This window comes from Leptinotarsa decemlineata, unplaced genomic scaffold, assembly GCF_025532065.1.
Source record: "Leptinotarsa decemlineata unplaced genomic scaffold, Ldec_3_MD MMD2_tig00001973_RagTag_RagTag, whole genome shotgun sequence".
Taxonomy (NCBI): Eukaryota; Metazoa; Arthropoda; class Insecta; order Coleoptera; family Chrysomelidae; genus Leptinotarsa; species Leptinotarsa decemlineata.
In genome coordinates, this window is record NW_027412572.1 from 1,103,925 (window position 1) to 1,120,210 (window position 16,286).

At 33.2% G+C, this 16,286-nt stretch overlaps 1 protein-coding gene across 1 annotated transcript in view; it reads left to right on the forward strand.

Annotated features, from left to right (window-relative positions):
- Positions 1 to 16,286, forward strand: part of LOC111507533 (putative fatty acyl-CoA reductase CG5065) — a 65,001-nt gene that overhangs the window by 45,554 nt on the left and 3,161 nt on the right. The window contains exons 6-7 of the mRNA XM_074176623.1: positions 51 to 287; positions 11,500 to 11,754. Coding sequence (XP_074032724.1) covers positions 51 to 287; positions 11,500 to 11,754 — 492 coding nt within the window. The remainder of the gene's footprint in view (positions 1 to 50; positions 288 to 11,499; positions 11,755 to 16,286) is intronic.

Here is a 16,286-nt window from a genome sequence, read left to right on the forward strand (position 1 = left end):
GAGATGAAATTATGTCAATAAATTCAACGATGCTTGTCTCTCAATTTCAGGAAACAGACACAAGAAGTACTGATTTGTAACACTTCTTCGGACGCACTTCAATCGCTGTCATTTAATTACAGAAACCGGAAGATGGTAATTGAAAACCCACCAGAAACATATATTTGGCCATTTTCTCTCAGGTTCACGAATTGCTTTTATATGTTTTCATTGATCAATCTGATTTATCAAATATCACCGGCTATACTCCTTGATGGATTACTTTGGATATTCGGACACAAAATGAGGTGAGTTGAAATCATACCAATTCAGTAGAGAAGAATAGAAATACAAACATTTGAGAAATTTGGAATTCCAACAAATTGGCGGGATACTTATTTGTGGAGTAATTTACTTGGCACCCATCCAAATATCAGTGTTCACTTATCGCTCCTCCCCTTTTCTACTGTAGCAGCCGCAAATATCCTGAACTAGTACAAGCTAATTAGTCATTATATTAGTCTGGTTCACATGTACTCGATTTAGCTCTTTTTGGTGACATTTTTCAGTCCTGTCCAAAAATTACGATCAAGGTGTCATTCGATTCGTATTTTTGCCTAGAAAGTTTAAGGTAAGGTCCGAAAACGCGCCGATGAAAATTACAAAAGTTATAAACAATTTAGTGAAAAAAATGGGGCTTTAGTTTTTTCTTTATATCTCGGAAAATTTTCAAAATTTTGGAAATTTGAAAAAAGATTTTGAAAGATCAATGAATTTGCGTAAAAAAAGTTCCGACTCCCGAAACTGTATCTCGATTATTCATAATTTTTACACAGCCCTGAAAATAAAGCCAAAAGCGGGTAGTCTGGCTTCCGCGCGCCTTTCGTCACTCTGATATAAAAACAAAAAAAATTATTTAAACATATCAAATGTAAATATTAAGGAATGGAAAAATTCATGTGGTTTTGGGATATATCAGTAAACAATAATCCGCAGTCAAAAAATTTTTATCCCCATTTTAACGTTAATTATAAATTTGTTAATCAATAACTTTTTCTGAATTGAAAGTTGATATAAAAATCCCTATAATTATTAAACTAAAACCCTGGATTTTTTTTCCTTCGGTGAAGTTATCCATAATAGGCAAAAAAATAGATTCACGTTGCCAAAATAAAAAAAAATGTTTTTTTCTAGTTCTATATTAACAATTGATAATTATTATGTTACAAAAAATACATTACATATTTTTTTTCGATTTTTTATTATTTTAATGTCTCATGGTTGAAAACTGATTGATAATATTTCTTTTTAATTTTTTACAACTATTGTTAATAAATTTATTATAAACAAATACATTGTTTATAAGCAATTCGAATTTTTTTTGCATTATGTTAATTGAAAAAAATCATGATTTCAAGAAAAAAAAACAATCGTTTTTTGCAACTATATATTAAAATTAAGGAACCGTTTTTTTTTAATCATAAATTCTATTGTTCTTCAAGGTTTTAAAAAAACATTTTTTTTTTATTTTTTTTTTCAATTGTTTATTTAAAAAAAATTGTTACAAACAGATTATTTTTTTATTTTTTTTTCAATACTTTGTTCTATAATAAAAGTAACCATGTGTTTTTTTTAATTTATTCTATTTTTTATGAAACTCTTAATATTGTGATACCTTGATACTTGTCTTTTTCATTCGCTCCTTCTCTTTAATAATTATAATAACTTTCAAACTATTGCAGTTATGATGAATATGCTTCAAGTCTCTTTTGTTCATTATGAATTTATTGACAATTTAAGCCTTTTACTAAAGTTGTAGTCCTACTATTCATTTGATTATTGATCGTTATTCATTGAAAAAATAAATAAAAAAATTCAAGTATTTTCAACATAAACTTCGTGTCATGTTACAATAAATCATAAAGATTTTATTACTTGCACTTTTAGTAGTTGTAGGATCATTAACATTCACTTATTGTCATATTTGTATGGAGTTTAAGAAAATTAAATGAAGCAATCAGTCATTCTGTTAATTTAATTTTAATGAGTTTACTCATTAACCTTCTTCAAATTTCCGATGCTCACAAGTTTTTAAATCACTTTAAAATTCAGGTTTATACCTGTATGCGATATTTTTTTGTTACGTGGAAGAAACATCTGCTTACAGTTTTGGAGGGTTTACCTTTATACCCATCATTTATATATCTATATACATCATTTATACATCATTTATATATCTCCAGGACTAGGACTACAACTTTAGTAAAAGGCTTGAATTATTAATAAATTCATAATGAACAAAAAGACTCAAAGCATATTTGTCATAACTGCAATAGTTCAAAAGTTATTATAATTATAAAAGCGAAGGAGCGAATGAAAAACACAAGTATCAAGGTATCACAATATTAGGAGTTTTATAAAAAATAAAATGAATCAAATAAAAAACAAATAGTTACTTTTATTATAGAACAAACTATTGAAAAAAAATTTGTTTATAACAATTTTTTTTTAAATAATTAAAAAAAGAATGAAAAAAGTTTTTCAAAAACCTCAAAGAACGATAGAATTCATGATTTGGAAAAAAAACGGTTCCTTAATTTTAATATTTAGTTGCAAAAAACGATTGCTAATCAACAAACGCATTTTTTAGCAACAAAGAAATTTTTTCAAGAAACCATTCTTTTCTAAAAATCATGATTTTTTTCAATTGAACATAATGCAAAAAAAAATTTTTAATTGCTTATAAACAATATATTTGTTTATAATAAATTTATTATCAATAGCTGTAAAATATTAAAAAAAATTATCAATAAGTTTTTAGCCATGAGACATTGAAACAATAAAAAATTAAGTAAAACAAATTTTGTAATGTATTTTTCATAAAAATATAATTTTCAATTGTTAATAAAAAAAATACAAAATAACAATTTTTTTATTTTGGCAACGGTAATCTATTTTTTTGCCTATTGAGGATAACTTCACTGAAGGAAAAAAATACCAGGGTTTTAGTTTGATAATTATAGGGATTTTTATATCAACTTTCAATTCAGAAAAAGTTATTAATTAACAAATTTATAATTAACGTTAAAATTGAGACAAAAAATTTTTGACTGCAGATCACTGTTAATTGATGTATCCTAACATCACAAGAATTTTTTCATTCCTCAATATCTACATTTAATATGTTTAAATAATTTTTTTTTGTTTTTATGTCAGAGTGACGAAAGGCGCGCGGAAGCCAGACTACCCGCTTTTGGCTCTATTTTCAGGGCTTTGTAAAAATTATAAATAATCGAGATACAGTTTCGAGAGTCGGGACTTTTGTTACGCAAATTCATTGATATTTCCAAATCTTTTTTCGAATTTCCAAAATTTTGAAAATTTTCCGAGATATTAAGAAAAAACTAAAGCCTCATTTTTTTTTTCACCTAATTGTTTATAACTTTTGTGATTTTTTTCGGCGCGTTTTCAGACCTTTCTTTAAACTTTCTAGGCAAACATACGAATCGAATGACATCTTTATCGTAATTTTTGGACAGGGCTGAAAAATGTTACAAAAAAAGTACATGTGAACTAAACTATATGGTTTCACAAAGAAGACAAGATTCAAATCAGTAAAATCCGGTTTTTAATAAGAAATTGAATTCAACAAGTGAGTTGAATGTTTTACCAGCATCCAAATGCCAAGAATAAAACAATTAGCTATTCTTACAGAAGATGATCTTACTTTGTCAATGCGAAAAATCTAAAAGTTTGGACATTCTAAAATTAACAAAAGTTTACCAAAAGTACCACAAAAAATCAAATACCGGCGGTAAACCATTCATGGAACGAAAGTGGTCAGATTCATAGGTCACAAAATATATAGAATCTTTGAGGGGTTTGAGTATGCGTTCGACTATTGTGAACGCGTTCGAAAATACAGGGTGAGTCAACAAGATTCCCTCGGTCCATTGCTATCAGGGAAAACAATTTTTCGAATTGCTCAATTCATTTTCGCAGTCATATCAATAAATACTATCTTTTAAAATCATTTTCCTGCATACTGGACGATTCAGCCGAGCGAGACCAACATTTCTAAACATTCTAGATGATTGACTTTCGAATTCTTCTCTTCTGAATGTAACACATCGTATTCATGTTTGAACTCATGTCCTTCTGCTGGAAGGTAGTTTGATAATGTGTAATTGGTGTTTCTATTTACAAAACTACTTCGATGCTCTTTAATTCTTTGGGAAAATGTTCTCCCTGTTTGGCCAATATACAGTTCTGGGCAAGAGCCGCAAGACACCTTATATATTCCTGATCTATCCGATACGAAAGTTTTGTCTTTATTGTTTTTAATAAATTTACTTTGATAATTACTCGTTCTCGAAGCTACGTTAACGCATTCTTTCTTCAAAAAACGGGCAATATCATTGGTTGGTTCATCCAGACTTGACCATTACGAAAAATAACAATGAACATGCATTTGCAATTTTCCACAAACCATCGTTCACGGGCATTATCATACATTATTCCTCCACACATCCTCACCAGCATAAAGTTGCTGCACAGACTATTGAATATTCCACTGTCTGAGAGTGATTTCCAGAGATAATAACAACGTTTATAAGGTAGATATTATAGACTCCATTCTCACCAAAAAACTTCAAAAGCAAGCCATGGACCTGGTCTACCCAAATTCAAGATGCGATAACGTCAGTTCTAGGACTTTGTCATATTTGGGTAAACACACCAATAATATTGCCCGTTTTTTGAATAAAGAATGCGTAAACGTAGCATACAGAACGAATAATAATCTCAAGTAAATTTATTAAAAACAATAAAGACAAAACTTCTTTGTCGAATAGATCAGGCGTATATAAATTGACTATTGTACTGTATATTGGCCAATCAAGGAGAACATTTTCCCAAAGAATTGAAGAGCATAGAAGTAGAGCGTAGTAGTAGTAGGATAGAAAGACCAATTCCTCATTTGCAAACCACCCTTTAGCAGAAGGACATGAGTTCAGTCATGAATACGATGTGTTACATTTAGAAGAGAAAAGTTTGAAATTCAATCTTCTAGAATGTTTAGAAATAAATAGATTCAGTCATTTTGGTAATTTACTGAATGATCTATTAGAATTGAATAACTCCCCTTTACTAAACATTTTTTCAGATGTGGAAACAGGGACATGAGCTCAGGTAATTTAATTCATTACAATTTCAGGTAAAACACAGGTACTTGAAATGTAGGTACTGCGAATTGTAGAATAAGGTATATGTAGCATTGAATGTGTAGAATTAATCAGTGAAGACACGCCTGAAGAAGCCATTGTATGGCGAAACACGTGTTGCGTTTTTGTAAAATCGTTCAGTGAAAATCTCACAATAAAGTGTTTTTTGAATACATTAGTTACGAATTTTCATCAGCCAATTCCATCATATAAGTTACACCCAGTTTAAAAAATTTTGTAAATAATAAAATTCATTTATTTACGTTCACTTACTCAAACTTTTTAAACTTTTTCAATATATACAATAACCCCTAATTTTTTTATTGATTAGAGGAGTCCAAAAGATGTTTGAAAGGACGACCATTTTCTGCAACACATAATGTCAGTCTTTTTTTTGAACGAAATCTCTACACCAGAGGTTCTCAAACTTATTTTGTCTACCACCCACTTCGAAAATCAATTATTTTCTAGCGGCCCCCAATTCAAGAATCACAATCGCATTCAATATTTAAATAATTGAATTATGTGTATTTCACTAGTTCGGACTTCCATTGTCTACTATATAAAATGATTTGAAATCCCTGAAACAACTAAAAAAGAAGAATTGAAAATGAATAGCTGAAAATAACAATTATATTAACCAAAATGAACCTGAAATGAAATAATAGTGAAATAAAATACAAGTAGAAATAGAACAATTGAATGAATAAAAATAAAGAAATGAAAAAAGGAAGAAAATAACAAGTGAAAAGATACCAAGTCACGTTAGTTCACGACGTTTCGATTGTTAGTATCTAAAATCGTCTTCGGGTGATGACTGGACTGATTCCTCCGAGAGATGACTATTTATAGGTCGTTCGAGTACTTTCACTTATCCCCGCTTTCCATTTTCCGCTTCACTGTTTCCGTGGGAGATAACCGTTTTGGCGGGTGTTGGCCATTTTTCGCTTGATGATGGGTTTCCATTAGTTGCGTATTTCTACGCTGGCTTCACTGAATACGTTGTTGGACAACATGTATGCGGCTTTCTTGAATTTTCTCCTAAACCAATGTTTCTCTCTGTGCAAGATATCAGCTTGGGACCAATCGATGTTGTGTTGATGGGTCCAAACATGGTCTGCTATTTCTGATTTCCTGGTTTCCCCTCGCTGTGTATGTTTCTTGTGCTCGGCAATGCGAACATTCAATGGCCTCTTAGTTTCACCAATATAGGATTTTCCGCACTCACAGGGTATCCGGTAATTGCAATTCTTGGAATCGCAGTCCGCGTTTAGTGGCCTGGTTTTCGTGAGGCTGCTACGGATAGTGTTACCAGATCTGAAGCAGGTTCTGATGTTGTACTTGGAACCAATTCTTCCTATCCTCTCCGATAATCCTCTTATCACGGAACCAGTTCAGCGGAAAATAGAAAGCGGGGATAAGTAAAAGTACTCAAACGACCTATAAATAGTCATCTCTCGGAGGAATCAGTCCAGTCATCACCCGAAGACGATTGTAGATACTAACAATCGAATAGTCGTGAACTAACGTGACTTGGAATCTCTTCACTTTTTATTTTCTTTCTTTTTTCATCTCTTTATTTTCATTTATTCAATTGTTCTATTTTTACTTGTATTTCATTTCACTATTATTTAATTTCAGGTTTATTTTGGTTAATATAATTATTATTTTCAGCTATCTCATTTTGAATTCTTCTTTTTTAGTTGTTTCAGGGATTTCAAATCATTTTATATAGTAGATAATGGGAGTCCGAACTAGTGAAATTCATCATGCAACATTGTCAATCACCTTCAAACAAACGATGAATTATGTGTGTCATGTGAAAATAAGACTTTCTGATGAGGGTAATGTCAAACACCATTATATAATATTAGGAAAACTTGTATTCGTGTCATTAAAACAAATATTTCAATTTGAATTTTAAAACTAACCTAATGTGAAAGATGAATTTGATGATTTTCAACAATTTTGTTAATATCAGGCTCGAATTTATTCAAAAACAGCCGTAAGTCACTGCGTTCGGTAATCTGCAACCAATTCCTCATTTTAGTTGGCAACTAAATCCACGTTCACACAAATACGATGATGAAAATGCTATCAAAAATCGTTGAACGATGGACCACAATCCAGGTTACATTTGCGGGATTGGCTTTTCTAGCCAAAATCCTTGGTATCCATTTCTCAATTTTATTTTTATTTCCTTGTTCGTTATCAGTTCTATGAGTTCTTCTTCCAGCTGGGGTGATCCTGCTGTGTTGACATTTGAACAAGGATCCAACACCCAGTCCGGTATTTCCAATTTTAAAATGTCCTGCGGAATCACTGTGGAGGTTCTCCAAATGTTGGCAGTGAACAAGCAAGTTGTCTTTGTTGAAGGATACTGCTGACAATTTAGCGAAATTGCGAACCTTGTAACCCCCCAAATTTTGAAAAGGCAAATTTAATAATTCAAAATTAGGGATGCCAACACCTTTCACTGATAGGCTGCTCAGTTTGATACGGGAGGGTGTGAATAAGTTCAACACATGTCTGATCAATAGCTATAACAGATTAGTTTACTATTAACCAAATAAACCATGAGTTTATTTGACTAATTCTGATATTTGGGCGCCAGGTTGCAAAAGACAAAACCAAAGAGAAAGATATAACTTGTACCTAGCTTGGATTGAAAGGCAAAATAAATATAAAAAAATTAACAACTTTACTTCCTTTTTATAAAATGGCTCAAAGCCGGAAATATATATATATATATATATATATATATATATATATATATATATATATATAAAGATGGTGATATAATATTAAAAATATAAAATAATAATAAAAAATTCAGAATATTTACAGTGTCGATAGTTGTCTGATTCAGTTTCACTGGTTGGAATACCTGGGGTGGCTGAAGAGTCTTGAAGAGGGCTGCAGAGACTTGTAACCACCTGCTCTGGCTGGAGATGGATTTAGAGCTCACGTTGGAGTGCCTCTTTGATTAAGTTATTTAGTAGGAACCTGTATCAATCCTTCACCCAGTATACAGTTTTTCGATATCAAGCGAAACAATGAAATGAATCAGATACAATTCTACTATGATGGGAAACACAGATATCCTCAGAATTTTAATAATATATTCTGAATTAAAAAGATTAATTCAGTTACATCAAAGGGTAATGTATCTTAAAACTAAAAAAAAAGAAAGGAAATAATAGTTTGACAATAATCAATTATTTTAATACTAGACTGAAAATCATCAAACAAATTGACAACTAATCCAAGGAAATATTAAAGATAAGGTACTAAATTGAAGGCAAATAAAAATATGCTACAATCTTTGATAGCTTGTCAGTACTTTGAAGTAATGAGAAACCGAAGCTATCGATTTTGAATCAATTAGGGGTGGCAAATCCTTTTAATAAAAAAATGCCAAGGAGATAACAAGCAAAGTGCATATATACGGAAGGGAGGATATCTGATTGACCTCATAGGATAACGTTAATTCAGATAAAATGGACTGCTTAAGTATTCTTGATAAGATAAATCGGAAGATAAGGATAGAATGGTATCAGTCAACTACTACAGAACAAATCAGGCCAGAAAACAAATTCTCTCAAGTTTGCATTTATTTCTCAAAGAGAAATTATTTGTACCAAAAGTAGGTCATATAGAAAATAAATGCTTACCTGAGGAATTGTCCTGGAAAGGTACTGCGTGAATGTCACCAAGCAATCAACTTCAACTCTCCTGTCCACTTCCAAATGTCCTAGTAATAATGATAACGTCACTGCAACAACAGGTAGCTCGAGAATTGTATTTAGTAGAAATAAAATGCCAAGTATCCAGTATCTGAAATTTTATAAAGCGTAGATACTGATTTCCTTAAGCAATTCAAAGATGAAGGAGGTGTGCAAAGCAGATACTTCACTAACTGTGCTTTTTTTATTTTCAGAGCAAATTCAATTTTTAGAAAAAAAATATCACCAAGGTAATCTGATGTTCTCAAGAAGAAACTCTGATCTCACTGTATTTAAAGGATGACTTGAGATTACGAAAATAAAAAGAAATGAATCCTCTAACCTAAAAAAATACCACGATGCAGAATTCCTTCTTAGAACAATTCTAGCCAAAAATATATCAAGAAATGATAATTTAGTAAATTAGCAATCTTTGCAAGACTCTAAATTTCATCGATGACTGAATAAAAGCCAGTATAAGGTAAATTGAAAAAAATAACCTTACCTGAGCTTAACCACATGCAGTGTAATCATCACAAATTACAGAATTAAACTGATTTCTATGACTGAATAGAAAATCCAGGAAAGGCAAAAGATATACTTAAACAGATCTCCACAAATTTACTATGAATAAAAATAATTTCAAACAAAAAGTCAACACGTACCAGATATCAACCGTTCTCGTCAAACGCTGGGAAGGAAGTGATCTTTCTATCGTTTCCGTCGAAAAAGAATGCCTTCGGTCTTTGCGTTTTTTTTCGCAGATCCAGCTGGCAGTGACTATTATACCGTTTACGGAGATTAATATGATCGAAATTGTGGTGATTAAACTATTGATATTATAGGTAACATTAAGAATATATGAATGTAACGAAATATTCGTTACAACCTCACGTCTGCCGATATTATTCTTGTATAAGAGTAACTTGGCTACAAAAGCAGCAATGACGGTTTTAGTTTTTATCAAATTCAAGTCGTCACCTTGAATTTGGAGATTGACATCATTAAATAATTCATACAGGTCTGTCAAGTGATGAGGTTGTCGTGCAATTCTTCCTTTTGTTTTTCAAGGACTCTATTACAGAGTCAAATAGATTGTAAAATCGAGTCAGACAGTTACCTCTTGATGACCAACGCACTTCTGTGTGGAATATCAATCGTTTGATATCTTCATCATTAGCAACAACAAAGCTGATTAAATAATCCGTCATTCGAAGAGCTGTTTCGGATTTAATTGACTGCTTTGATGATATATTGATTGCAATGATTGAGACAGGCGTTCACTTAAATTTTTCACAAACTAATGTTGCCTATGAATGACGCAATGTACAGCGAGCACCTCTGGAATTTCATTTTTCAAGAACAATATGAAGCCTTTGTGACGTCCTGTCATAGCCGGAGCGCCATCCGTAGCAGCTGATATAATATTCTTCAGTGGAATTTTTTTCTCATCAGAAAATTTTTCCAGTGTTTTATATATGGTTTATTATTTTGTACCCGTCTCTAAATTTCTGGAAAATAGTAGTTCTTAATATATTTTCTCATTTTCAATAAACCCCACGTATGACAACAACAATGCTTCATTGGTTGGTAAAGTTGACTCATCTAACTGAATTGAGAATTTAGAAGTCTTCAGATGATTGCACAATGACTCTTCAATGTTTTCAGCCATCTCATCAATTCGTCTTTGCACGGAACTATTGCTCAAAGGAATTTTTCGGATAATATCTGCCGCAGGTTTATGGAGTACAGTAGTTATTACTTCTTTTATTGCCGGTAAAATCATATCTTTGCCAATAGTGTGAGGTTCACCTGTTTGAGCAATGAGCAAGGAGATTTATTAGGAAGCTCGGAGTCCGTCGTCGTCTTGCTTGAAAACCGCTGAAAAAAGATTTGGCACAGTTAGCTGAGCTCAGTGTTTCCTTTCCAGTTCTTGAAAATAAGTCACACTTTTGTCTTTTTTATCTGAATGCATTTTATTCAAATGATTTTGAAGCCTTGAGAGTTTCATCGCTTCATTCAAAAATGTTTTTAGACAAAGAAGGCACATCGGCGAAGATAGATTCGTGGGATTTTCAATAAATCCATATTTTATATATTCCGCGCTATACTGCCGTTTCTTTTTTTTTGCTTCCGACATAATTTTGTCTTCAAAAAGAATCGAGTTTTAAAAACTTGCTAATGACACCACTCACATAATTAATCACTGCACGTACAGCACTTCACCTAGCTAGTCGCTAACTAAATTCACTTGTTTTGGGCGGGCCTAGTTCTTTCGAGAATGGAGACTGGAATCTTCTCGCTTCGCATTGAAGCTCACCGCCATCTATTGTACAGTTTGACAACTATCGGACAGGAAATAGTTACTGTCTAGTCCCCTAGATAGCGTTACACGAGAAAACGCGTGAAATAGTAAAATAACTAGTAGAGAGTACGAAGACAATACGAAAGCATCGATTGTCTCTCCCGAAGATACTGCATCGGATGCGGATTCCAAAAGGATTTGCAGAACTCTCATCACTACTTACAGATTTCTGTTCAATGAATAGTGAAATGTTTTATCTCTGTTGCAGAATATTGAAAATTAGGAGACGAATCTACATATCAAATTTGGCAGTGATACGTTTTCTGAAAAATGAATGGAAAAGCATCAATAAAAACTATTTATCGCTAGATGAAGCTGTTTTGGATATTGATAAGGAAAAATTCACAACTCACCGAACAAATCGACATGACTATTTATTCAAACAATTTTACATCTCCACGAAAGTGTATCTGTTGAAGGAAAAACCAATAGCATCAAAAAATGAAGTGCTGAGGTATCATATGTGAGTATTATATTGTAATTAGGTTTCGTTATCATCCCTTTGCCTCTGGAGTATTAGCTCTCCAGCAGTGTCATTTAGATCAGTATAACTCCAGAGATGATGACTGATTGCGTAAAAGTATTGTACGTATGTTGAAATGAAAATACTTCCAGTGGTTACCTTCTCTGATTATTCGTGCTCAAATTTAGATGAAGCGAATGTTCTGTGTTCTGTTGTTTTCTCCGGTCTTTCAGACCATTAGGCTTTATGTGTAAAAGTAGGTACTTATGAAAATCAAACACTCGTGTTATCACAGATATGGTAGAATTTATAGCAGAAACAACAACAATAAACTCAGAGGATGTTGTGAAATAATCAACTGGAATAGTTCCTATGCTAGATGATGAAGAACTATTACTTGTTCTTCATAATACTATGACAGACATTTTTGAAAGATCTTTCCCTGTGTATAAACTGAAAATGAAAAGAAAATAAGAAACAATGGATTACAACTGGTATGAAAAATTATGGAAAAAATTTAGGATCATTACATACATACTTTAATAAATATCGAGTAGTCCAACGAAAAGTATGCACCTTGCTTTTCTCCTTTTTTTGTAACTTAACGCAAAAATGCTCGGACAGGTCAATTTTGCTTTTGAGGGGGACACATTTTAGATGTATTTTTCTACCTGTGCCTTCAACCCCTTAGCAAGGGTGAGTAACAACTCTAAAATTTTAAATGGAAAGTGGGGTCGAGTGATATATCATTTGAAAGGGCACAAAATTCTCGTTCCAATGATACCTATTTTGTTGTATTTACTTGAATAGTTATAAAAAAGCAAGAACATTTACTCGATATTTTTGGTGTTAATGAAAATGCGGAAAAACGGCATTTTTATCACTACTACATTCCTCAATTCCTCTCGTGCGTTTTTTGGTTCAAATAACAACAGCAGATAAGTGCACAAAAAGAATTTAGGCAAACGTTCATTGATTCAGTTCGGTTGCCTTTGAAATAATTTCAACTCAACTGTAAAAATGGTTTATTCCATTCCTGAACGAATTGAAATTGTTAAACTTTATTATCAACATAATAGTTGTGCTAGACTTACTGCTCGTCTCTTTAATGACAGTCATCCCTGGAAAAATGTGAATGATTCGTATGTTGCCAAGTTAGTCCAAAAGTTTGTCGATACCAGATCTGCCGGTAATGTGAAACACCAGCCACGCAAACCGATCAGTAATGAATCAGTGGAAGTCGCTGTTTCGGGACATGTCGAATTGGATCATACTCAAAGTACCCGTCAGCTTGCTGCAGCCTCAGGTGTCTCCCGTTCGTTCATAATACGGATATTAAAAGCCTATAAATTTCATCCGTACAAAATTAAATTAGTACAGGAACTCAATGAAGATGATCCTGATAGAAGGCTGCAATTTTGTGAACAACTGAGCCAGCTAATAATTGATGACCGCACCTATCATTCAACACGTGCTTTTCCGATGAGAGTACATTTTTTTGAAAGAGCTATGAATAGGCATAATTGCCGTTACTGGGATGACAGTAACCCACACTTATTCCGAGAGGTCCATACCCAGTAGCCCCAAAAAATCAATATCTGGTGTGGCATATTAGTAGGGCATATCGTAGGGCCACTTTTTATTCCAGGGAATTTAACTGGTGAGGTCTACCTGAACATGCTTGAAAATACAATTGATCCTCTCATGACAGAAATAATTGAAAATGACCAAAATCATAATGATGATCGGCTTCATTTCCAGCAAGATGGAGCACCTCCTCACTATGTTGCTCCGGTAGGAGAGTTTTTAGATGACCGGTTTCTTGGACGATGGATTGGAAGGAGAGGCCCCATCGAATGGCCTGCCAGGTCACCTGAAGATCTTCGCCAACGAATTACAGCAGAGTGCAGAAGTATAACACCTGATACGATACAGAATGTTAGGAATAGATTTGAACAAAATCTGTATTATTGTATCAAATGGGTCACATTTTCAGCACTTGCTGAAGTAGGATTCTACTAAGTCAATTACACATTTCAAAGTACTGGGTTGTAGTTGTTTTTCTTCATAATACCTACATGTTCGAGTGAAATACAACAAATTAGGTATCGTTGGAAAGATAATAATTCTGTGTCCTTTCAAATGATATATCACTCGACCCCACTTTCCATTTAAAATTTTAGAGTTGTTACTCACCCTCGCTAGGGGGGTTGAAGGCACAGGTAGAAAAATACATCTAAAATGTGTCCCCCTCAAAAACAAAATTGACCTGTCCGAGCATTTTTAAGTTAAGTTACAAAAAAAGGAGAAAAGCAAGGTGCATACTTTTCGTTGGACCACTCTGTATGTATGTATGTATAGAGTGGTCCAACGAAAAGTATGCACCTTGCTCTTCTTCTTTTTTTTTGCAACTTAACGCAAAAATGCTCGCTTTTGAGGGGGACACATTTTAGATGTATTTTTCTCCCCGTGCCTTCAACCCCTTAGCGAGGGTGAGTAACAACCCTAAAATTTTAAATAGAAAGTGAAGTCGAGTAATATATCATTGGAAAACGTACAACATTCTCCTTATTATGATACCCAATTTGTTGTATTTCACTCAAACATGTAGGTATTATGAAGAAAAACAACTACAACCCTGTACTTTGAAATGTGTAACTGACTTAGTAGAAACCTACTTCAGCAAGTGCTGAAAATGTGACCCATTTGCTTCCATACAATAATACAGATTTTGTTCAAATCTATTCCTAACATTCTGTAGCATATCAGGTGTTATACTTCTGCACTCTGCTGTAATTCGTTGGCGAAGATCTTCTATGGACTCGGGCTGCGTAGCAAAACATTTATTTTTCAAGTGTCCCCAAAGAAAAAAGTTTAAAGGCGATAAATCAGGTGACCTGGCAGGCCACTCGATGGGGCGTCTTCTTCCAATCCACCGTTCAGGCTCCATCTTGCTGGAAATGAAGCCGATCATCATTATGATTTTGGTCATTTTCAATTATTTCTGTTATAAGAGGATCAGTTGTATCTTCAAGCATGTTCAGGTAGATCCCACCAGGTAAATTCCCAGGAATAAAAAGTGGCCCTAAGATATGACTACCTAATATGCCACACCAGTCATTCATTTTTTGAGGCTACTGGGTATGGACCTCTCGGAATAAGTGTGGGTTACTGTCATCCCAGTAACGGCAATTATGCCTATTCACAGCTCCATTCAAAAAAAATGTACTCTCATCGGAAAAGCACGTGTTGAATGATAAGTGCGAATCATCAATTAGTAGCTGGCTGAGTTGTTCACAAAATTGCAGCCTTCTATCAGGATCATCTTCATTGAGTTCCTGTACTAATTTAATTTTGTACGGATGAAATTTATAGGCTTTTAATATCCGTAATATGGACGAACGGGTGACACCTGAGGCTGCAGCAAGCTGACGGGTACTTTGAGTATGATCTAATTCAACATCTCCCAAAACAGCGACTTCCACTGCTTCATTTCTGATCGGTTTCCGTGGCTGGTGTTTCACATTATAGACAGATCCGGTATCGACAAACTTTTGGACTAACTTGGCAACGTACGAATCATTCACATTTTTCCCGGGATGACTGATATTAAAGAGGCGAGCTGTAAGTCTAGCACAATTATTATGTTGATACTAAAGTTTAACAATTTCAACTCGTTCAGGAATGGAATAACCCATTTTTACAGTAAAGTTGAAATAATTTCAAAAGCAACCGAACTGAATCAATGAACGTTTGCCTAGATTTTTTTTGTACACTTATCTGCTGTAGTTATTTAAACCAAAAAACGCACGAGAGAAATTGAGGAATGTAGTAGTGATAAAAATGCCGTAAATGCCGTTTTTTCCGCATTTTCATTAACACCAAAAATATTGAGTAAATGTTCTTGCTTTTTTTATAACTATTCAAGTAAATACAACAAATTAGGTATCATTGGAAAAATAATTTTGTGCCCTTTCAAATGATATATCACTCGAACCCAGTTTCTATTTAAAATTTTAGGGTTGTTACTCACCCTCGCTAGGGGGTTGAAGGCACAGGTAGAAAAATACATGTAAAATGTGTCCCCCTCAAAAGCAAAATTGACCTGTCCGAGCATTTTTGCGTTAAGTTACAAGAAAAGGAAAAAAGCAAGGTGCATACTTTCCGTTTGACCACTCGTTATTTATTAAAGTATGTAGGTAATGATCCTAAATTTTTTCCAAAATTTTTCATACCAGTTGTAATTCATTGTTTCTTATTTTATTTTCTTTTTCAGTTTATACACAGGGAAAGATCTATCAAAAATGTCTGTCATAGTATTATGAAAAACAAGTAATAGTTCTTCATTATCTAGCATAGGAACTATTCCAGTTGATTATTTCACAACATCCTTTGAGTTTATTGTACTTCTTTCTGCTATAAATTCTACCATATCTATGATAACAAGAGTTTGACCACTCGTTATTTATTAAAGTATGTAGGTAATGATCCTAAATTTTTTCCAAAATTTTTTATACCAGTTGTAATTCATT